This window comes from Glandiceps talaboti, chromosome 10, assembly GCF_964340395.1.
Source record: "Glandiceps talaboti chromosome 10, keGlaTala1.1, whole genome shotgun sequence".
Taxonomy (NCBI): domain Eukaryota; kingdom Metazoa; phylum Hemichordata; class Enteropneusta; family Spengelidae; genus Glandiceps; species Glandiceps talaboti.
In genome coordinates, this window is record NC_135558.1 from 12129814 (window position 1) to 12153312 (window position 23499).

The 23499-nt window shown below is 36.5% G+C and overlaps 1 protein-coding gene across 1 annotated transcript in view; it reads right to left on the bottom strand.

Annotated features, from left to right (window-relative positions):
* The window catches only part of LOC144440997 (uncharacterized), a 34206-nt gene that overhangs the window by 7111 nt on the left and 3596 nt on the right, over positions 1–23499 (bottom strand). Inside the window, exons 3-23 of the mRNA XM_078130502.1 lie at positions 20932–21147; positions 19845–19967; positions 18367–18700; positions 16544–17466; positions 15105–15308; positions 13586–13726; positions 12570–12783; positions 11842–12113; positions 10884–11090; positions 9461–9841; positions 8422–8649; positions 7795–7908; positions 7109–7219; positions 6465–6572; positions 5759–5964; positions 4907–5245; positions 3919–4278; positions 3027–3192; positions 2512–2656; positions 1202–1425; positions 515–739 (exon numbers count right to left, since the gene is read on the bottom strand). Coding sequence (XP_077986628.1) covers positions 515–739; positions 1202–1425; positions 2512–2656; positions 3027–3192; positions 3919–4278; positions 4907–5245; positions 5759–5964; positions 6465–6572; positions 7109–7219; positions 7795–7908; positions 8422–8649; positions 9461–9841; positions 10884–11090; positions 11842–12113; positions 12570–12783; positions 13586–13726; positions 15105–15308; positions 16544–17466; positions 18367–18700; positions 19845–19967; positions 20932–21147 — 5241 coding nt within the window. The remainder of the gene's footprint in view (positions 1–514; positions 740–1201; positions 1426–2511; positions 2657–3026; positions 3193–3918; positions 4279–4906; positions 5246–5758; positions 5965–6464; positions 6573–7108; positions 7220–7794; positions 7909–8421; positions 8650–9460; positions 9842–10883; positions 11091–11841; positions 12114–12569; positions 12784–13585; positions 13727–15104; positions 15309–16543; positions 17467–18366; positions 18701–19844; positions 19968–20931; positions 21148–23499) is intronic.

Consider the following 23499-nt stretch of genomic DNA (forward strand, 5'->3'; position numbering starts at 1 on the left):
TATTGGTGTTGTACTTACTTAGTAAGGAATAGAGATTGGTATTATCAGCAATTGCTAATGGTAATTAAGCTGCATAATTGTGTGTGTGTGTGTGTGTGTGTGTGTGTGTGTGTGTGTGTGTGTGTGTGTGTGTGTGTACGCGCGTGACACTGTATGTATGTATGTATGTATGTATGTATGTATGTATGTATGTATGCACACACACGCACACATGCATGGACGTATGTACGTATGCATGTACGTACGTACGTATGTATGTATGTATGTATGTATGTATGCATGTACGTATGCATGTACGTACGTACGTACGTACGTATGTATGTACGTACGTACGTACGTATGTATGTATGTATGTATGTATGTATGTATGCATGTATGTATGTGTCTGTCTGTGTTTGTTGCATGTTGAACAAAAGTCCCTCAGGTTACATGATACTATATAACATTTTCAAGAATACTGTTTGGTCAAAGACTACACTCGACACATTAATGCAGGATAGGAAACTATTGTTACCTTGTCCAAAATCAACTTCCAATCTTGGAGTTCCATTCCTGATTCTGAACACAAAATATGATCTCACACTGGATCCAAACACAGACAACATTTCAATCCTGATGATAACACCATTACTGTCTCTGGTTCGGAAACCAAAGGAAAACTTGTCACCATAACTGATAAGATTGGTATCAACCACCATACTCAGTATACTGTCATCACCATTGTAAGTACTACCTTTAGCTGTAAAGTAACAAACACACTGACAATTAGCATATTTTCAATACACCATATTTCAGCTCAGAAAGACAAAAGATTGCTTGATTTGGCCACTAGGAGTGCTATTCTCAGACCACAAAGGGACCGGAGGTGAGGGCCAGACTAATTGAGCATTGAATTTGTAGCATTGTAAAGGGAGAGAGAAAGAGAAACATTGACAGACATACATACATACACCAAACACATACATTCATTATAGACACACAAACTAACACACAAACAAATGCTCATACATACACAAGCTCACACACATACCCTAACACGACACACACACACACACACACGCACGTACACACACACACACACACACACACACACACACACACACACACACACTAAGACAGATACCATATGAGAAAGTCTTTGAACAATTCTCTGCACTTCAAATATTCACTGAAAAAATACATGAGAAGTATAATTGCTTACATTCAGAGCAGTCTACTCCAGTGTAATCTGTAGCACATTGACAGCTATAACCAGACCATGCACCCATACATATACCACCATTCTGACAAGGCTCAGATCTACAGTCATCTTCTCTATCACATCCAGGTACTGCTTGTATAGGATCTAACTGGGTGTACAGTGAAGCTGTCTGCAAATCTAGTAACTGGTCTGACAAGGTCACATCACGAATACATCCTGTGAAACTAGAACCAGAAATAATGTCTTGCATAAATTCTTTGTTTGCCATAATATCAACACATCAAGAATCACACATAGACAACTGGATATTATTCCCTAATAGTTTACTCTTTTCAGCCATGAAAAATATGAGTGATCTAAGGGGCCCTGTCACTACGATTTGCTAGATGGGTAGTGTTAGAACTCTTGGGTCACTTGTATTTTGTGGGCTGAGTGAAGAAAGACATTAGGGAACGATATATCATACCTCAAAATTTAAGAAAAATAAGGAAAAATAATGGAACATTTTGACTCATATTTCAAGCACTACATAACTCTCAAGTTGTTGTGATGTAGATCGACCAGGGTATAAAAACCCATATTTTTTTTTTCAAGTACATTCAACCTGGAGGCCAACATGGTCTCTATAACTAAAACCATCTCATGCATCTCAGGACTTTGAGAGTAACGACTTTGACTAGACTGTGAGTGGAGGTGTAAATGGTAACGATACCGTATAGGAACTACACTACTTTCAACCTGGCTTGTGTGTGTGCTATAATGGTAATTATTATGTCAGCATTTAATTTTCATAGAATATATGAATCACCAGTTCTCTTATTTTCACACATAAAACCATACACTTGGAAGACAAATACTCCTAAGTACTGACCCTTAGTAACTTGGGTCAAGAATTGTGTCATATCAAATGACTGCTTTGTAACCTGATGTACCTGGGTTAATATTTGATAGAATTATGTATTCAGCAAGAGTGCCTTTCTTTTGTTCCTAAAGCCCAATGTTTCAATTCCAAGCTCTCTCAGTACCATTATCAGAGATATGGGGATTAACAGATACTCTTTAGGACCAAACGTTTCCTACAGCTCTGTCATACAATCATTTTCCTCATCTAAATATTAGTTCTAATTTGACATAGACCTTTTGATATTACATCGTTTGTCGAGCAGATTGTAAAATGTAATCATTGGTGAAACCCTGATAATGTATGCTGCACACAGTGTAGACTGTCAGTGTAGAGCGCCACCAACGGCACAATTTAAAGTCATCTAGGGTACTTGTCCTTGAATAACTTGAGTTTATTACTACCGTACCTTTGGTCTGTGTTTACCATATTTCTAAGTACTGCAAGTGTTGGATCACTGTGAACTTGACCAAGAAACAATGGTAAGGCCAGGCTGACTGACAGACTGGAATACATTGGCTCTGAGTATAATACTTCGTTGGTATCCTTGGCAACTGAAAAATAAAATAAATCCATATTAATATCAAGTACATTATTGTTCTGAAATCATACAACAATAACTTAAGTTGTTTTCTCTATTTTGTGTCCAACCTCAATGTTTGTTCTCAACAGAGTAACAAGATAGCACTAAGTACATAAACTGTTGGAAGAAAACATATAATTAATTTCTTGTAAATTTTTAGACCACACCTTACGTTTTACGGAAAAAACTAGATTTTGAACTCATAATGAGATCTATGTCAAAACTGGCCTGTAATTCTAGTACACCACTGCCTTGTAATGGCTATAATTCTAGTGGAGTTCTACGTCAAGACTGATCTGTACTGATTTCTAGAACCCATTAGAATTCTAAGGTAAACTAACCTGTAATTGTTAGAAGTCTTGAGTCGACTGTATCCACAGTAAGTGAGAGCTGATACCATTGACCATTGCCCATATCATTACCAACTATCTTACTTTGAACTCCACCTAATCCAATCACATTCACCTTCAATGCATTATTGTCAAGACTTATCAACAAACCAGATGGCTGAAAATGAAAACACAAAGGAGATAATAAATACACCATTATATCTTGTCTATAGTGCTTAGTGCACTCGCTGAATAATTATGTACAACAGCTATTAGAACAAGTTTCTCCTGTCCTGATCTATAAGTTAATTAAAACCTAACCAACTAGTACATGTACTATTTAAAAGTAATACTAGTCTCAGAGCTCTCTTATGTGCTGGGGAGAACAACAGTACTGGGGAGAACAACAGTACTGGGGAGAACAACACTGCTCTAGTAAGGATGATTGCACAATGTCGCACAAGCTCAATGAGAAAACTCGTTCATTTAAGACATAACCCCCTCCCCTCCCTCTAAACGAACGTTCACAAGTGCGACATCAAATGTTTACTTCAGTGAAGATAACTGCAGAGCCAATCATGAACAAGAAAATGACATCTGCCCCACATACACACTTGCTCCAAAGTACTAAATAAAAAGAGCAGTAACTGCCATAAGTAGTAGATTGAGTGACAGACTTATTAATAATATTAAAAAAAAAAGAAAAAAAAAGTTTTGCATCATCGCATGACTTTTATAGACAAAATGTCCTGACTTGAATTTTTTGGGGGGGCTTTTTTGATTCTATGTTGATTACCATAATAGATAATTTCATTCATTGCATGGTTGCTACAGCCATAATTATGGTTGCTAAGAATTGAATAGTTCATTATACTGGTTTGAAATTGAAAGATTGCATTCCTACCATATACATAATGACTCCATCACTGGGAACATCATTTCTTGCTGAAAACCAGAGTGACAGCCTCCTAGAACTTGCATCACCAGCAAAATGCAGGAATGAGTTTGGAGTAAAGCTGGCCATGGTCATATACTGACAGTTAATGCCGCTATACCCAGTCACACATTCACATTCGTACGATTGCCATTTATCAATGCATTCACCACCATTCTGACACGGGTTAGATAGGCAGCCATATTGAATATCACATCCTGGAGTAGGTGACCCCTCAGTTTGACGTTTCTTTCTTGATAATGGTGAGGTCGATGAACTACTGAATGACTCAGAATCAAGACTTATCACATTTCCATTCAGGATAAAATTCTGCAAAAAAATGAAATTGAAACCCCAAATTATTACAAAAAATCGCATTTATCTTCTTTATAGATTTTAAAGTTAAAACTAATATCCCTGAAAATTATCGTATAATATGAACAGAGCTGATTCTTCTTGGCCACCACTATGCAATGACTCTTGGTATGTTACTAGATGGGTCCTTGTGAAACCACTAGCTGCAAATTTCAAACTACACAATAATAGTGGATGTGTGCTCTCAAAGTGCTGGATTTCACAGGAACAAATCTAGAGGGGTTGAGGTGAGGGGAGGAAGAGAGGGGTAACTCGAGTGCAATATCCCTTCCCCTGCTATCTCCAAACTCTGTTGAACTTTTTTTTATTATCATGTTTTTAGTATTTTTCACTGTATATTGTGCTTGTACATCTATCATTTTTATTTCTGCATAATAAGTGTGATGTATAAGGGCCTCAATACAAAGAAGTGCTTATCATTGGCAACGTTTGAAAGTACTTTGCTATTTATTCTAAATATATCTAAATATCATATCATTCTTTTATTTATATATATACTTTTTTATCATTATCATCATTATGTATCTTAATTTCACATGAACTTTGACCTGATGATGATGAAAGATTGCTATCATGTATTTACCTGTAGACAGCCAATAAACATATTACCAGTTCTAAGTTTAGACCTGGCGTATGCCTTGATTTCTAAGCCTCCAACTTTTAGCTGACCATTGAGAGCTACGTAGCCAGCACTGCTAGTTGACAGTGATGCAGAACACAAACCAGGACCACAGTTTCTGTTATCCAGCGTCACCTCAGCATTACCACCCATCAGAGTCACTTTGACAGCATGTTGTAGTAGATTGTTCAGACTCTGTCCAAGTATCGCCTCTATTGTTTCGCCACCGACATCATACGAGAACCGTAAACTGCCCTGGTATAGCTCTATGGCCAGGTAATCTGGATAACCGTCTGGTTGTGTCTGTAAGTAACCAATCGAGTTGATAGATTCTGATTTGTATTGGTTAACTGGTAAAAATTCACTTGAATTGTTGACATATATTATATTGTAATTATACCATTAATATTACTTCATTGTGCCTAGGAAAATACCTGTGACAATACAGGACTGCCAAAAGTGCACTTGTCACGATGAGTCAAAAGTTGAGTAGTGGCAAAACCCTTATGTTGTGGGAATTTTTCAACTGAGCTTCTAACTGATTGAGGAAAAATATTGGTGAATATACCTGTGCAAGATTATCGATGAAAGAATAGGTGAAAATAACGATAATTTTGAACACTGTCACTCATATTTCAAAGACGGCAGAACTGAGTGTAAAGTGTGATGGAGAACAAGCAGATATGAAATCCCATACCTTCTGTTTGAATGAACACAAATTGGCTTGCATGAGGTATACACATACACTCCTGTATTCAGGGTGGATTTTTCAATCAACACACAACACAAAAGAGAGAGTATTACACACTGACTTACCCCTGAAGTGTACAAAATGATAGCATCCGATAACAGGGTAGTGAATTGTATATTGATGGTCAACACTTCATCCTGACCAACTGCTCGTTTCCTACGTCTCGAGTTACCATAGATACCAATTATATCTTGTATGGATGGATATGTTATGTATGTATCACCAGAGAAGGTAGCCACGTTGACCACATCGCAATTTCGTCCTGTAACACCTGCAAATACAGAGTGGTTCAAAAGCAGTATTAAGTTGAGAACTACGATTTCTCAGTTGCTTTGGTTCAATGCAAAAAGCTTTTACCAAGATCAACATATCTGGACAGATTTATTGTGAGAATCAGATAAACACTATCATTGTATGTAAACTTACCTTGTGGACATGAACACTGATACATATTTAACTGTGGTTCAGTACATATACCATTGTATGTAAACTTACCTTGTGGACATGAACACTTGTACATATTTAACTGTGGTTCAGTACATATACCATTGTATGTAAACTTACCTTGTGGACATGAACACCGGTACATATTTAACTGTGGTTCAGTACATATACCATTGTATGTAAACTTACCTTGTGGACATGAACACCGGTACATATTTAACTGTGGTTCAGTACATATACCATTGTATGTAAACTTACCTTGTGGACATGAACACTGATACATATTTAACTGTGGTTCAGTACATATACCATTGTATGTAAACTTACCTTGTGGACATGAACACTGATACATATTTAACTGTGGTTCAGTACATATACCATTATTCTTGCATGGATCAGAAATACATTCTTGGATATCAATGTTACAATTGTACCCTGAAAGAAAAACACAATGACAGTTATTTCCAACATAATATTTTACTATGAAAAATACACTCTGATAATTTGTACTTTTCTGTATTGGAAAGTCTTTAAAAAAATATACATGTATCTCTTTAACTTTTCCCTTGTAAGGATATTTCATTTCTTATTTGAAGCGATTTTCTTTCCAAAATAAAGATGAAGCAGCTAATGCATATGTGATGTGTTTTTGAAAAAAACAATAAGATAATGGGGAACAGCATATATTACTTGATAACTAAGCAGAATTTGCTGCATTTTTTATTATCAGAATTCTATTAGGAACGAGAGCATTTTGTTGAATTATTTCTCGACACAAGGTCAAGAGTTAAACAGCTACTTTGTATTAGGATTAACATCTAGGTGTGAAAAGCCGTTGTTTAGCATTGCTCTATAAAAAGTTGACCCAGAGCAGAGGAATAATACCATGTAATCCTTATTAAGATAACACTAAATGCAATAACCCGGGATTGAAACATGGCCCTTTAAACACAACCTAGATGAAAGCTTACCTGTGTATCCAGGATTACATGTACAGGAGTAGGAATTAATGAAATCATTACAAACACCAAACTGACATGGATTGGAATTACACTCATCAATATTGGTACTGCATACTGGATCTGTAAAGAGTAAATGACGTCATCATATTGATGAAATTTTTAAAAGAAAATTGGACGTCTCAACAAAAGTCAACTCTATAGGTTTCTGAACTCTTTGACTTAAGTATCACCAGGTCAGCTTTTACATTTTTAATGAAGTTACGTTCATTCTTACAGCCAACTGTTTGCTAAATTACTTGTTGTCATTTCAGTTTTGAATAATGCTTTACATTTTCCTACATCATACAACATGTACACAGTCATCAAACCCTATATGTAGTCAACTTCTTTTTCAAACAAAAACCGAAATACAATAGTTTCACATCCATATATCCATGTCAACAGGCGTACTACTGAAAACAAGACCATACTACAACATGGCCATTTCTTGGTATGTAGTTGCAATCATAAGGTAACAGCAGTGTTTTGTGTATGATTTATACTTACACAGACAAGACATCATTTGTGCAGGACAGCGACTGAACTTTCGTCAGCGCAATTTGGGTAGGGGTTTGGGCTATTAATTAAAAACTTTATACAGAGCGAATGGAATTGTAATAACGTGGAGGTATTATGTTCATCAAATCATAACCTACCTGCCCAACCTGGCAAACACATACAAGTGTATCCATTGAATACATCTATGCAGGCAGCATCATTTTGACATGGGTTAGAGTCACATTCATTCACTGGCACAGAGCAAGTTGAACCTAGCAAAGAAATGACAATTGACACTTTATTTAGTAGAACTAGCCTAGGGTGTTTCTAATTACCACACATGTAACATGTACTACCATCTGAAGTGCAGTTTTGCTAAGGAAAGGTGTCCTCATTCTGACTATGCAGTGCAGTGTTGCTATGGAGAAATTTCCTGTTCCTAGCATTCAGTATCGAGTTGCTAAAGATAGATATCGACCTTCCTTCATTTTGTTCCTCATAACTGGTATTTTAATTTTTCAAAATTCTGCTTCATATTTGATTGGATTTTTATGACTTTCAGGGGCTGTTTTTTATCAACCTATTTTTTCTTTCTCACCATGCTCATTTTACTGATATGTAAACTCAAGCAATTTCATTTTATTTTGGGTCACAATTTTGTTTTAATAAACCATGTACTATTACTATCATTATTAATTCTTGTTCTACTTTGACCCCCTAGCATGATGTAAAATGCTATTACGGGTTCTGAGAAAAAAACAGTCTCAGAGCAGTTTTTGCAGTACCTTGCCAACCTGGTGGGCATTGACATATATAACCATTGACTTGATCCTGACATGTGGCACCATTCTGACACGGATTGAATGCACACTCATCATTATCAGTCTGACAGTTCAAACCAATAAATCCCGGCTGACATAAACATGTATAACCATTCACTTCATCCATGCAGGTAGCACCATTCATACATGGATAGGACAGGCATTCATCGATGTCAGACTCGCATAGCAGACCTACAAAGAGATTGTAAGTGCATAGTGAAAAGAGAAAATGTCAAAGTCAGTATTTAGGAAGGATAAATATTACTTACTGTGCTCTATTTCAAAGGAATTATACTTTCCAGAGTCTGGATTTAAAACAAGAGAAACTTTTGCAAATTTTAACCAGGTACAGAAAAGCGACTTGCATATGTTTGCATAGTGTCCAATCACATTTGTGCCATGTTTGATTAATTAGCTCCATCACTTAGAAATGATTGTGGACAAACAAAAATGGACAGCTTAAAAATCTCACACAATCACCTGCATTGTAGTCTAAAAGAGGTCCCGATATTGGATACTTTAGTACTATTCTACCTGCTCTGTTTAATTTGTATGTAAAATTACTAGTGGTTAGGGAGTCAAACTACTAGTAGGTTGCCAATTAGTTAAGTTAAGGGGTCAACCTATTCAGTAGGAGGCTAAATCATTAGAAGTTAAGGAGTCAATATACAAGAGGAGATCACATTATTGGAAGTTGGGGAATCAAACTGCCAGTAAGAGGTAAATCTATTGGAAGTTAAGGAGTCAACCTACTAGTTATCTATATGAGATTGAATCATAGACAGCGAGTTAGGGAGTCAACATAAGTGTAATGAGATCATAAATTATTGGAAGTTAGGGAGTCAACTTACCAGTTACTAAGAGATGAAATTATAGAAAATTAGGGAGTCAACTTAACAGTACATGTAATAAGATCATAAATTATTGGAAGTTAGGGAGTCAACCTACCAGTTACTAGCATCTATAAGAGATGAAATTATAGAAAGTTGTGGGGTCAACCTACCAGTGTAGCCTTGTTGGCAGTAACAGACATATCCAGCGACTAAATCTTGGCAAGTCCCACCATTTCGACAAGGATTAGATAAACAATCATCGATATTGACTTCACAGGTGTCACCAGTAAAACCTTCAGTACAATTACACAAATAGCGCTGACCGATCTGTTCAAGACAAACGCCACCATTCAGACATGGATCGGACTGACACTCGGGATAATCCAGCTCACAGTGCATTCCAAACCATTCATCAGGACACTGACATTGGTAGGTGCCGGCGTAATTGACACATTCACCACCGTTTGAACATGGTGAAATCTGTTGACATTCGTCGACGTCAAGCTCACAGTTAATACCTTGCCAGCCGGTACTACAGGTGCACACATAACCTGCAATCAAAAACATAAATAAAATATCTGGACTGATTTTTGACTGCCGAGCAGTGTGCTAATGATAGCCAAATTATGTTGTTGTGAGTCAAAATGACAAAAAAAACCCTGTGATTTCTTGTGAGTCACCACAAAGTAAGAGATCAGGGAAAACCAAATTTTGGTATGCCACTAGAAATTGTGTGCGTCAGTGGCATGTCAAATTGGCTTAGACGACACACTGCTGCCGAGTACATCTCTTCTGATGCAACAATGATCTAAGATTGCATTTTACAGGACTGGTATACTTTTAATTAAACTTTAATGTGTTTGTGAGGTCTACATAGAAAACTTTGGTGATAACAAATATACATCGTGTTCTCCCCAGGCCCAAAGCAGTGCTGGTCGGCTATTGATATTTAGGAGGTAATTCAGGATCAAAAAATTCAATTATTACTGTTATTATTATTATTATTATTATTATTATTATTATTATTATTATTATTATTATTATTATTATTATTATTAAACTCCACAGTTTATGTAACTATTTGAACTGATTGGAAGTATATTGTTACATTTGATGGTCAGTGTACTATAATTCCATGGTCTTTATAATATATTTATTTTATTGGTTACTTTCAAATGATCTGTATCTTTTCCTTCTTTCCTCATTATCATTTTATTATTTTTAGCTGTCCAATGAAATAAAATTTAATTAATTTTGAGAATAGACAATAGGCCTTTTAAGACTGCAAACAGGAAATTGAGAATACAGCGCCTTTGCTCAAATTGGGGGTATCATCACCTCATGCTTTGTCCCTGGGTACTCTGTAGAAGTGTAAATCAGGGATGTTTTTTTTGTATTGTTCAGACATCAAGGAAAACAGCAGTGCTCTATGATTAACTGAGTAACCTATACCATGTATACCCCTAAGGTACACACAGACAGGAAGTAGAGCGCCACCATGGCAAATTTTGGCCAATTGACATCAATTATATAAACTTGTAGTATTTTCTCAAAACTACCTTCTGGGTGTTGTCAGTAAAGTCCACCACATACCTAATTCTTCAGTGTCCACACACTGTCCACCATGTTGGCAAGGGTTAGAGAGACAGCTATATTTGTAGATTTGACAATTAGTACCCCAGTAATCTGACATACATAGACAGGCATAGCCTGGTGTGCCATCAGTGAATTCTATGCAGGAACCTCCATGTTGACATGGGTTGGATCGACACTCATAAATATCACCTTCACACTGTGCACCTAAAGTAGAAATAAAACAATGGAAGTTAGAGATCTACGAATGGTAAGATTTTATCTTAGTTCTAACTATAAACTATGTGGACTGGCGATCTGCCGGTGTGTGCGGTACTTCCATGACCTGGCAAAGTCTTTGTGTTCTAGGAGTAGAATGAATGTTGCAGAGCTGAAATTTAAGCAAGGTACATGCAAACGAATATGCACATTCATTGATTTTCAAGAAAGAAATACCCACAGTGTATTCACAGTCTGATCAATTCTACATGTTGGGGTGGTTTTATAAATTTTCTACGCCAAACTTCAGAAACTTCCCCAAGAGTGACATTATGTTTGCTTGAAAAATATAATGTTAGTACTAAGATCAGGTCATTGTGAAGCGACAAATTGTTCAAAGTGGCTGGTATAAAAGGAGCATTCTGATTGGCCAAAAAGTTACTTAATAATTTTATTGTTTGGCCATGTGAGGGCGTGCTTCATATATGTACATGTGAATACCTGCAAAGCTTTCATATTTTGACATGGATACAAACAAAACCGTTGATGATTTGGGATGGACAAATTATACAAGTGAGATGATATCAGTATGCCCCCTAGTGATAGCCAAATTTTGTTGAGAGTCAAAATGATAACATGTGACATTTCTTGTGAGTCACGTACCACATAGTAAGAGATAGGGGAAAATTGTGTGCATCAGTGTTGTGTCAAATTGGCTTATAGAGGGCTTTTATATCAGCATATATTTTTCTTCCTATACCTGTAAAGCCAGGAGCACAGTAGCATGTGTACCCTAACTCTGGATTTCTTGGTGAGACTGCCCTCACACAGGTGCCTCCATGAATACATGGGTTCGGTTCACATATATCAGTGTCTATTTCACAATGGATACCAGTATAACCAGATACACATATACAGTCATAACGAGAGTTGCCATCCACACAAGTTGCGCCATTCTGACATGGGTTGCTATGGCAATCATCAATAAAGATGTCACACAGTGCACCTGTCATGCCCTCTGCACATTCACACCTGGAAAAATAACACAGATTACCTCTAACATGCATATTACAAAATATTTAAGAAACAGACAAACAAAAGATTATTGATAATTAAATGTTACAACTTTTGGCCACTTAGTTATAATACTTATTACACCATGCATGAACCAAAAATATGGAATATATACTGTGGTCGTTCTACATCACGACAACGTGTGTCGACGCCACTGGTTCTGCTGTGTTCGAATTATTCGTCAAAACATTCAACTTGAATTGCCATTATTTTCCCACTTTTTCTTTGCTATTACTGGCGCTTGTATAATTATGTTATTCTCCAATATTTTCCTTTATTCTGAAAATACTTGTAACCTAAGGGATTGATCACTACTTGTCACTAGACAAAGACCCCTTAGGTCACTCCATATTTTTCATTCATTATCTCTGGCTGAAGTATCAAAACAACAAAGAACTGAAATTGTTTACTTACCGGAATCCATTGATTAGATTTAGACAAATCTGATGTGGCTGACATGGTTGGTTTTCACATTCGTTTATGTCAGTCTCACAATTGTCACCAGTGTAACCAGGGCGACAGATACACTCATACTTATTGGGAACAGCCTGACTACAGAGGGCGCCATTTTGGCACGGATTACTACTGCATTCGTTGACATCAGTTTCACACCTATCACCAATAAAACCTGTCAGTGCAAATAGATAGTACATATTTTATTAATTTATCAAATTTACCTTAAAGTTCTCTTGACAAATTGAACATTAGATGATCTCTACTTACTTTCGGTTCAAAGATGCTTTTTGCACGAGACGACACACCACTTATGTGGTTACTTGTAGACATGTTTTGTCTATAATATTAGTATTGCATTTGAAAAAAAAAACACTTCCATCATTAAGAAATTATGGAAATTAAGATATACGTGCGAGTGATTTTGGAGAACACAGGCTAAATGAGGAGGAATTTACTTGTAAATCCAATGTATGTTCAGGTGACAAATATCCTGCTAAGTAGTGCATACAAACCCATCTATGCGTACAAAATACATGGGGTTTTATACTTATAGGGAGGCACGCAATGCATCTCAGAACTGGCAACACATCCATTGTTTTTTTATCAGTTTGATGATATATAGCATATAGCCTGATTTTGACATTTGACCTTTGAGATCAAGGTCATAATGAATAGGGTCAACATAATATACAGCTATGACAATATGGGTTTAGACACTTGAACCATGTCAGTACATGTATAATAATGTTGTAAACTGTGGATTTTCTACAACAAATAACAGGAAATATTAGGTCTAACTATAAAGATAGCAGACATGCAAACCTCATCTAGCCAAGTTTGGAAACAGAGGCATGAAACAGAAACAGCTGAGTGTACAGACAGACAGACAGATGGCCAGACAATACCTAATACTTAACCCCCGTCTGGGTATATCATACGATGTCCAATAAAAATTACAAAACATTCAAACTTACCGTCAGCACACGTACAACTGTATTTGTTGATCATATCATTACAAACACCACCATTTAAACAGGGATTAGACCAACACTCGTTTGCATCGGAATCACACAAGTCGCCATAGTAACCAGGTTGACAATAACATCTAAAACCCCCTGTCAACAAAACAACATTAATAATTATATCAAACTGTGAGGTGAATGCATGTATAGTTTACGCTGAGAAATTATGAATCCACTATGTGTGACAGTGTTAAACTTAAATGGGACGCATATAACCTGAGTTTATGTTTTGGGTTCTAATATTGGCTGTGTATATCAAGGTTGAAGCTGGGTCTTTTCACTCTGTCGTATGTTACTTTTGTTCCAGGTTTGGTTGACATCAGTTGGTGCATGCCAGAGATATGAGGGTGAGTGCATTGACGGTTGGACGGACAGGACCCAACATATAAGCCACCGCCAAGGGGGGTTAAATAGCATGAACCTACATTATACATCAGAGGCACCCGCTGTTGTTGTTGTACCAGTTGTGTTGTTGTTTTCACCTAATTTTGCAATTGTTTGAAGTCTTTCCTAAGCTCACCTCATGCAAGCAAACACATCTGAGTGTTTTTTTATGAGTTGTATCAAGAGTTACTAAGTATCTCGAGTAAGTACATAAACATGTCAGTGACTTGTGTTATACTCAGAAAGTAATTATAAGTATAAATACGTTTTCCTTGCCATACTCCACACACTGCCATATGTAATATGTCCACAACTGGTGACAGATAGTCTGTAAGTTGGCATGTCCAGGGGGGGGGGGGGGGTGTGTGCTCATCATACATTGGTCAACTCATTTCCTCTTTCAGTCATAGTGTAGTATGCCGTTGAGGGCATAGTGATACAACATATCTGTATTCTGTATACATGTCAGTGACAAATACCAGTAACTGTTTTAAACATGTATAGATGTTGCAAATTCCTATGAAATTGTGTTTACAAAACTTTGAACCCAACATGAGGAGGGTAGTTTGTGCTGACTGTCCACGGCTGATTTATAAAGGAGACAATAACCTGTACATAAACCAACAAATGTACACCACACTTTACAGAATGTTGATCCGGCTGAGAGCTTGTCAAATTATATGCCTTAGTTGGATCACGCAAGTCTACATATTTGCATATGGTTTCAGTTGACTGGTATTGAAAAGCAAATTTAAGTTGAGTCATAAGTTGCCTCCCTGCTGTAGGGGCATTTTCAGTTCATTTCCTGGTGTAGGTGCATGAACACTTAGAATCATGTGACTGTTGCTGTACTTAGCTAGTTTTTAACATCTCATTTTCATTGGAAACTACATGTGGGGTTCTCTACACACACGGCATCCACATCACATAGGTTGAATAGACAGCTTAAACTAACACGTGGGCTTAGATCTCTCTACACACACAGCAGTCACATCACATAGGTTGAATAGACACTCACTGGGCAAGTAGGGTTCTATACATACATGGCATTCACAACACATAGGTTGAATAGACAGCTTACACTTACCTGTAGGGTTCTCTACACACACAGCATTCACACCACATGGGTTGAATGGACAACTTCTTACTACAGCTTCACAGTTTTGTCCAATGAATCCATCCTGACATTGACAGGAATATCCACTGGGTTGGTCAATACATGTACCATCAAAATAGCAGGGATTACTAAGACATTCGTCTACATCCATCTCACAGTTAATGCCTTCAAAACCTAGCAATATGATAATTTAAAAGTTACTATAGTTACAAAACTAAACTTACAATGTACTAATGTTATGACAGAACCCCTTGATGCATGCATGCAAGTCTGGCATACTCGAATCGGGCATTTACATGTGTGTTTGCAGTGCTCTATGTGCCCATACTTTCATAGAGCATATATAGTTAGTGAAAGTGCAGTAGAAATAATACAAATACAAACTCATGCAAATACCTCTGTATACGTGATACTGACACTCAGGCAACATGGGATTCTGCTATTATTGCACATGTTTATCCAAAGCAGGAAACATCCATAAATATCTTTCTGTGTGATCACATGATTTCATGTGCAAGGAATGATTATGCATTCATTCGTACATTGTACATGCATACCATGATTTTGGAATCACACTACAGTGCAAATACCACTTGTATGTGTGCAAACCGGTGCAAGTAATCTCTGATGGTATTCATGTACATTGTATTTAGTAATACTATTGATATTGTCAAATTTAGCATCAATGGTGTTTTACTGATATATCCGCAATCAATTGATTCACATTATATCATTTGATTTTTAATATTAAAAAATAAAAAAAAAATAAAATTAAAAAAAAATGTCTCATGGTTTTCTGGAGTACAGTTATCATTTTTCAAAGTTAATTTCATGAAACACCTCTTGTAAAAATTGAAACATTTAACCCATCAGCATTTTGACTTGAAACTTTTTCACCCAAATTTCAAACCATGAATCTAGTCTTCATGCTTTTAGCAGCATGATCTAGAATGTAGATACCATAGAAATATCCCATGCAATTCTAGTTACCATACTGCAATGACATTCTACTCTCAGCTAGAGAGTCAAAATAAGAGGGTGGACTTATTCTCACACACCCATATAGTAATGCATGTGAAGTGTGTAGAGCAGAAGTCTTGATGTCAACCTAGAAATCAAATGATCATTATCTTTGTGATGTGCCTAGGTAGTAAAATCAATTTTAGATATCAAGAATTCTATACTAATTCACTATAACAGCAATTTTAGATTTCAAGTGTGTTGGCCAAAAAATTCATTGCAGTCATATTGACGTTTATAAAACTTTCTGGTAAACTTAAAAACCTTGAAATGTTAAACTTTCTGTTACAAGGGGCTGGAAAAACCTTATAAAAATCACAGTTACAGTAGCAATTGTTTGACTTTTTTAGAATTTTTTTATCTTATTCCGACAGATAAATGTGACTAACCTGATTGACATACACACTGATAACTACCATATGTGTTATTACAGTATGCGGTATGATCTGGTACACATGGACTGATTGTCAGACATTCATTGACATCAAGCTGACACGTTGATCCTTGGAAATTACTCGGACACAAACACGTAAATCCATTTTGTAAGTCTGTACAAGTCCCCCTATTCTGACAAGGATTGGATTGGCACTCATCCACTTCCCTCTCACAAAACATTCCTTCCCAGCCTGGAGTGCACGCACAGCTGTATCTATTAACTTCGTCCATACACGTAGCTCCGTTACGACATTGATTGAAGATTTCACACTCATCAATATTGACTTCACAGAATGTGCCGGTAAATCCAGCGGGACAGTTACAGATGACTGCGTTGATTAAATTAAAACATGTGGCACCGTTTTGACAAGGTTGTGAGTCGCATTCATTTACGTCCTGGTCACATTGTGGTCCAGTATAACCCGGTGAACATTCACATGTGTAACCATTAACCCGATCTACGCAGGTTGCGACATTACTACACGGGTTAGACGCGCATTCATCAATCTCAGTATCACAAACATTTCCAAAGTAGCCTGCTGTACAGATACAACTGAACCGATTAGCACCGTCTACACAAGTGCCGCCATTACGACATGGAAAACTCGCACATTCGTCGATATTTATTTCGCAATGGACTCCCTGAAATCCTGGTTGGCAAGCGCAAGTGTAATACCCAATGTTATCAGTACAACCACCACCGTTCTGACACGGATTGGATGCACACTCGTTGACTTCAATGTTACACTGAGGTCCCATCCATGCAACTGGGCAAACACACTGAAATGCGTTTATCTGATCTTGGCATGTACCTCCATTTCTACATGGGAATGATGCACACTCATCCACTTCCACTTCACATAGCCGTCCAGTAAAACTGTAACATTGAAAACAACAAGAATTACAAAACAGTCTCGAAACACATGACAATACAACACCTACTAGCATAGCTAGTTTAAAAAAACATGAATCAGATACCATACACAATATATACAAAAAATTTTTTTTTTTGGTTTTACAATGTCTCAATGTAACCATATTTTCATAAACACTTTGGTAACAAAATTCTGGTAAACAAATTTTGATTAAATAGTACCCTGGAGGTACTTTAAAAAAGTGTTTATGGTGACAAAGTGCAAGAGTGGCTGACTATGGTATTTGTGGTGTTCTTTGTGGTTATACTTGGGTCTAATACAAAACATTATGTGGTTCCGATTATGGTCAATTTTAAAATACAACATGTAGGTGGGGTAGGTAGATTTTGTATTTCATTTTTATATATATATGTATTTTTTTCATATGTGAGTGTCTAGTTCAGGTAGTTATGTTTACTGTTGTTTTCCATATGGTCTCTGTGTTATCGGTTTCTTCTCATTAGATGTACACCCATTAGAGATTGGAAAAACAATTTTATATTGTCTTTTTAATTTGATGTCAGTTTCTGCATCCACTATTTCTTGCGAGAATTTTTTTCTAAAATTTGTTTAAAAAAGTTTAAGGTTCAGCACTGAAAATCTAGGTGGAGTCAGGTATTAAACCGGAACCAAACAATTTTTTTTTTAGCCCTTAGAAGTAGTTACTGATAAGATGTAAGATATGTCATGTTGTTTAGCCCTATCATGCTACTAAACACAGCATGGTACTAATGTAATATCTTACAGACTAAGTGACTGAAAATGCAGCAGAAAACACCACAAGTCTAGGAGCAAATACCTATACTGGCATTTACACATGTTGGGGTTATTATTATAATGTTTATAGAAGACCAAGTACTTACCCTGGTGCACACTGACAGGTATAAGCTGCTACAGCATCTACACATACAGCTCCATTTAGACACGGTTGAGACACACATTCATCTATATTAATATCACAATTCTGCCCTGTCCATCCTACAGCACACACACATTGATATGTATTGATTCCGTGACTACAGAGGGCGCCATTCTTACAATATCCTAAAGCACACTCATTGATGTCTTGTTGACAACGTTCACCTTCCCAACCAGCGGTACATTGACAGAAGTATGCATTGACGAGGTCCATACATCTTGCACCATTCAAACAGGGTTGAGACTCACATTCATTTGTGTTCACTTCACAGTGTAGTCCTGTAATCATTTTAAAAGTTAAAGATACATAATATGAGAATATACAATAACATGCCATATGCAAGCCGAGTTGTACATATTCAAACAGAAAATGCATGTAACCAGGTCATTCAACATCACAGCGATGCACAACAATACCATAATATTTCCAGCACTTGAAATTTGGTCAGAAGGTTTACAATCACCATTATTTTGCACAGATGTAATTATAATATTATGCAATATCTTTCTTCTACTAGTTCTAGTAATCAGTGAGATAATACTTGTGACCTAAAGATTTTCTCACTCATTTTCTATTCATAGTGACAAGACCCCTTAGGTCACTGCTTTTTTTCCTTGGCTGAATGAAGAAAATGAGAAGAACACTATAACACATCTTCTATCATGTATGTATGTATATGTGTATACTTTGTCAATTAGACTGTATTATGAAATATCTAGCACAGCAAGAACTCACTTTTTTCTGGTATGGCAAGCTTTGGTGTTTTACGTGCAATTTTAGCTTTAGGATATTTTTCAAAATGATTTTGGTTCAAAATTATTCTTCTGTGAAAAACATTGGGGTTGGAAATGGGGAATTTTGTCAAGAATTAGAATAATTTGACATTGAATATATCATTGAGAGATTGCACTTTCCAGCCACGCAATCTCATTAGTCATACCCTAGATAGAAAAACGCAAAGTTGTCAAACAACGTTGTCACTGTGGTCCCTGCCCAAAATAATTCATTTTAAAAAGTGATGTTTCAAGCTAGTTTATTTTATTTATTTATTTATTTATTTATTGGATAATCAACGGGAGCTAGTCCCATTTATAGGCTCCTTTGGTTCAGTGTTAGTGCAGGAGGAAACCGAAGTACCCGGGGAAAACCTGCGCCGTTCAGTAGACAAACTGAACGACACTCTTCTTAATTATAGCATGGTAAATATATTGGTTTGAACCCTGGCCGCAGTGGTATTAAAGAGTCAAGTGGTTTAACCACTCGGCCATCGACGACCCATGTCTGTCCAAACATACAGAGAAGGATGGAGTGAATGTGAGGTAACCTTTGAATTAATATCCCGGACTATAAGTACTACATGTAATGATATGAGTTGACATTCATGCACAAATATAGTGAAATTCAAGAGTCAGTAGTACTTACCTTGCCAACCAGGTGCACAGGTACAATAATATGCATTAACAATGTCGTTACAGGTGCCAGCATTCTGACAGGGATCAGATGCACATTCATCAATGTTAATCTCACAGTCAGCACCAGTAAATCCTGAAGAAAAAAAATTGAGATAAGTTTGCATTAATCATGGATATGTCTTTTAGAAGTCCTGAAATTTATATTTATTTGATAAAGGACTACCTTCTGCAACGGGTAGATATTAGGGTGTTGGGTTTAGGGTTACATTAGGGATAGGAATAGGAGTAGACCCCCTAGCTTAGATCTGATTTGTATTTTATTTATTTATTTATTGGATGACCAACAGGAGCTAGTCCCATTTATAGGATCTTTTGGTTCAGTGTTAGTGCAGGAGGAAACTGGAGTACCCCGGGAAAACCTGCGTTGTACGGTAGAGTCAAACTGAACGACACTCTTAATTCTTACTTTAATACAGCGTGGTAAATTTAATCAAACCCAGCCGAAATCTTGTGGGTTCAAACCCTGACTGCAGAGGTACTAATAAGAGGCGTACGAACTAACCGCTCGGCCACCGTCAACCCCTCAAACTATTGTATGCAATCAGTGCACACTAGCTACCCTATAATTGCAGCATGAAAACTAGCCTAGAATCTATGCAATCAAGTGGAGATTTTGGGCTCTCACCTTTCCCCTACCACACCCGGTATTTCACTAGCATCTGGCCAGAAAGAAGGCACAAAGTCTATTGGGGTTTTAAATTTTTCCCACTGTGAGATGACATCAATAGTGTCACTACGTGATTAGAACCAACTTGGAGGGTTGAGCACTGTGAGATGACATCAATAGTGTCACTACGTGATTAGAACCAACTCGAAGGGTTGAGCAATATGATGTAGCAGGAAGTCACAATCTAATTTTAGGTTTGAATGAATAACCACTAGCGAACTGCCAGGCATGGTGGGAGAATGGAGAGAGAGAGAGCTAGAGAGCCAAAAATTGCCACACAACTGGATTCCAGGCTATATGAACACAGATAGCCAGCCACTAAATCTTACCTGCAGTACAATCACAGATATACCCAGCCACTAAATCTTACCTGCAGTACAAACACAGATATACCCAGCCACTAAATCTTCACACACTGAATTGTGTTGGCAAGGATTACTCAGACATTCATCGATCTCTGTTTGACAGAATTCACCATCGAAGCCATCAGCACATGTACAGTTGTATCCATCCATGTAATCATTGCATGTGGCTCCATTCTGACACTGGTTAGGGATACAGTTGTTGGCAAATTGACAGTTTTTACCTGTATGAAAAAAGAATGAAGACTTATTAAAACAAGACTATCACTCATCCTGTCACTGGTTCAGGTATCCAGACAGTGTCCCCTTCTAACATATGGCAACATTTGTTGTTGTGTCAAGTCTTGATGATACAAGTCTTCATAAAAGACATAGACCCCTCCCCTCCCCCACCCATCAACCCACTCAAACTTTACTTCTTTGCCTACTGGATAAAACCGATTAAAATTCCAGGCCATATCTGACAATATAAGGACAGATACTTGAATATCTATAGTGCCTGTGTCATTTTGTTGTTGAATTTAACTGTATAAATGGACTAAAAATCTGTGTTTTCTTGTAAATCACCTCACAGTGGGAATACCCCATTTTGGAACATCACAAAAAAATTGCTGTGTGTCAGTGTTTTAATATGACTTTGAGGGTACATAATGAATTTGTACTTAAATTTTCTATCAATAATAATAATAATAATAATAATAATAATAATAATAATAATAATATTTATTTCTGAAAAACGCCTTCCATGTAAAAAAAGAAAAAGAAAAAAAAAAGGCACCATAAGGCACTGTACAACACAATCATAAAACATACATAAAAATTTTTAATTATCATTTACAACTAGATCATTTTCCTCTTTCTGTCAATATCTACATAGAATGTTTCTGAGCTCCTATTTTTTTTTTAAATTTGTATTTACTGTTAAAACTTCCAAAATTATTAAGCTAGTAAATATTATTCTTGTTATTTTGGTAGATGTGGTCTATAGGATCTCGAGCTTAGCCTAAGTAGTATAAACAAAGCTGTTGTCATGGTAACTTGTACAAAACAATGGATCAATATTCAATTATTAGAATGTGCAGTTGAGTATCTTGTTGACAATAAATTATTAGCACTTTATTCTCGATAGTAGACTTAATATCCATTGAGCCCCTCTCATCTGTTGCTCTTAACAACATAATTGCCAAAAAATTATGTTACAAATTAATAAGTTAATTCACTAAATTGAATGAATGTATTCTTTCACTAGTACTGTGAATATTTGATAATCTAATCAGTCATACTTTATAATTCTTATAAAGTGCATTATATTAAAAAATAATCACAATGTGCTGTACAACTGATTGGAAAAACAAAAAAAAGACCTAAAAGACAACAATAATACATTATTTAAAAAATAAAACAAAAAAACCCAGTTAAAACTGTTAAAAATGTCCCTGATATTAGAAACATACTAGTAAAAAGGTTTACTTGCAAAAAGGTAGTAAAATGGGTAAATTGACTAATTATAAAACGACTTAAAAAGGTAAGTTTTTTCTATTGGTCCTCATCAGAATTTTGTTCACTTGTTTCATTTTTAGGTAGAATATACTATATTAATGTAATTCAACACAAAACACAAAAGTATAAATTTTGTAATTATATAGTCATAGTGCTGTATTGCGTTGGTCCGGGCCACACACACTTCCGAGTACTACGGTGGTCCACACACACTGCAGTACTATGGTGGTCCACACACACTGCAGTACTACGGTGGTCCACACACACTGCAGTACTACGGTTGTCCACACACACTGCACTACTACGGTGGTCCACACACACTGCAGTACTACGGTGGTCCACACACACTGCAGTACTACGGTGGTCCACACACACTGCAGTACTGTGGTGGTCCACACACACTGCAGTACTACGGTGGTCCACACACACTGCAGTACTACGGTGGTCCACACACTGCAGTACTACAGTGGTCCACACACACTGCAGTACAGAGGTATACCGTATATCATAAAAGAAGACAATGTTCGTGACCCTAGTGGTCATGCAGCAACAGAATATAAAGTCAACATTTCAAAATTATACAATTTATAAATTAAAGTGGTCTGTCAATTATGTAACAGAAATTATTGAGTAAATACTAGTGGTATACATACAAATGTACACAGCAATATTCTAGCCAAGATTGTAGTTGTCTGAACACACAATGAAGTCAGTGTCGAAATTTATAAAAGTGGTCTGTATACTGAATAACAGAATATTATTGAGTCACTTCAATAGCAGTCTGATGTACAACACAATAGTGAGTCAATTCAGAAGTATTGTCTGAACAAAAATGTATTAAATGAAAATTATTGACTCAATACCCGTGGTATAAATATATATGTAATGTACAATTACTGTTACAATAATCTATTGATTACAGTATAATTGTATGTCTAATGTACAGTGCAATATACAACATAGAGATAGTGTTGCAATTTACCAACGTGGACTGTACAAACTTTGTGTATTACATAAAATTATTGGGTGAATACTGTAATCTATATAATTATATATATAATATATAATGTATGACA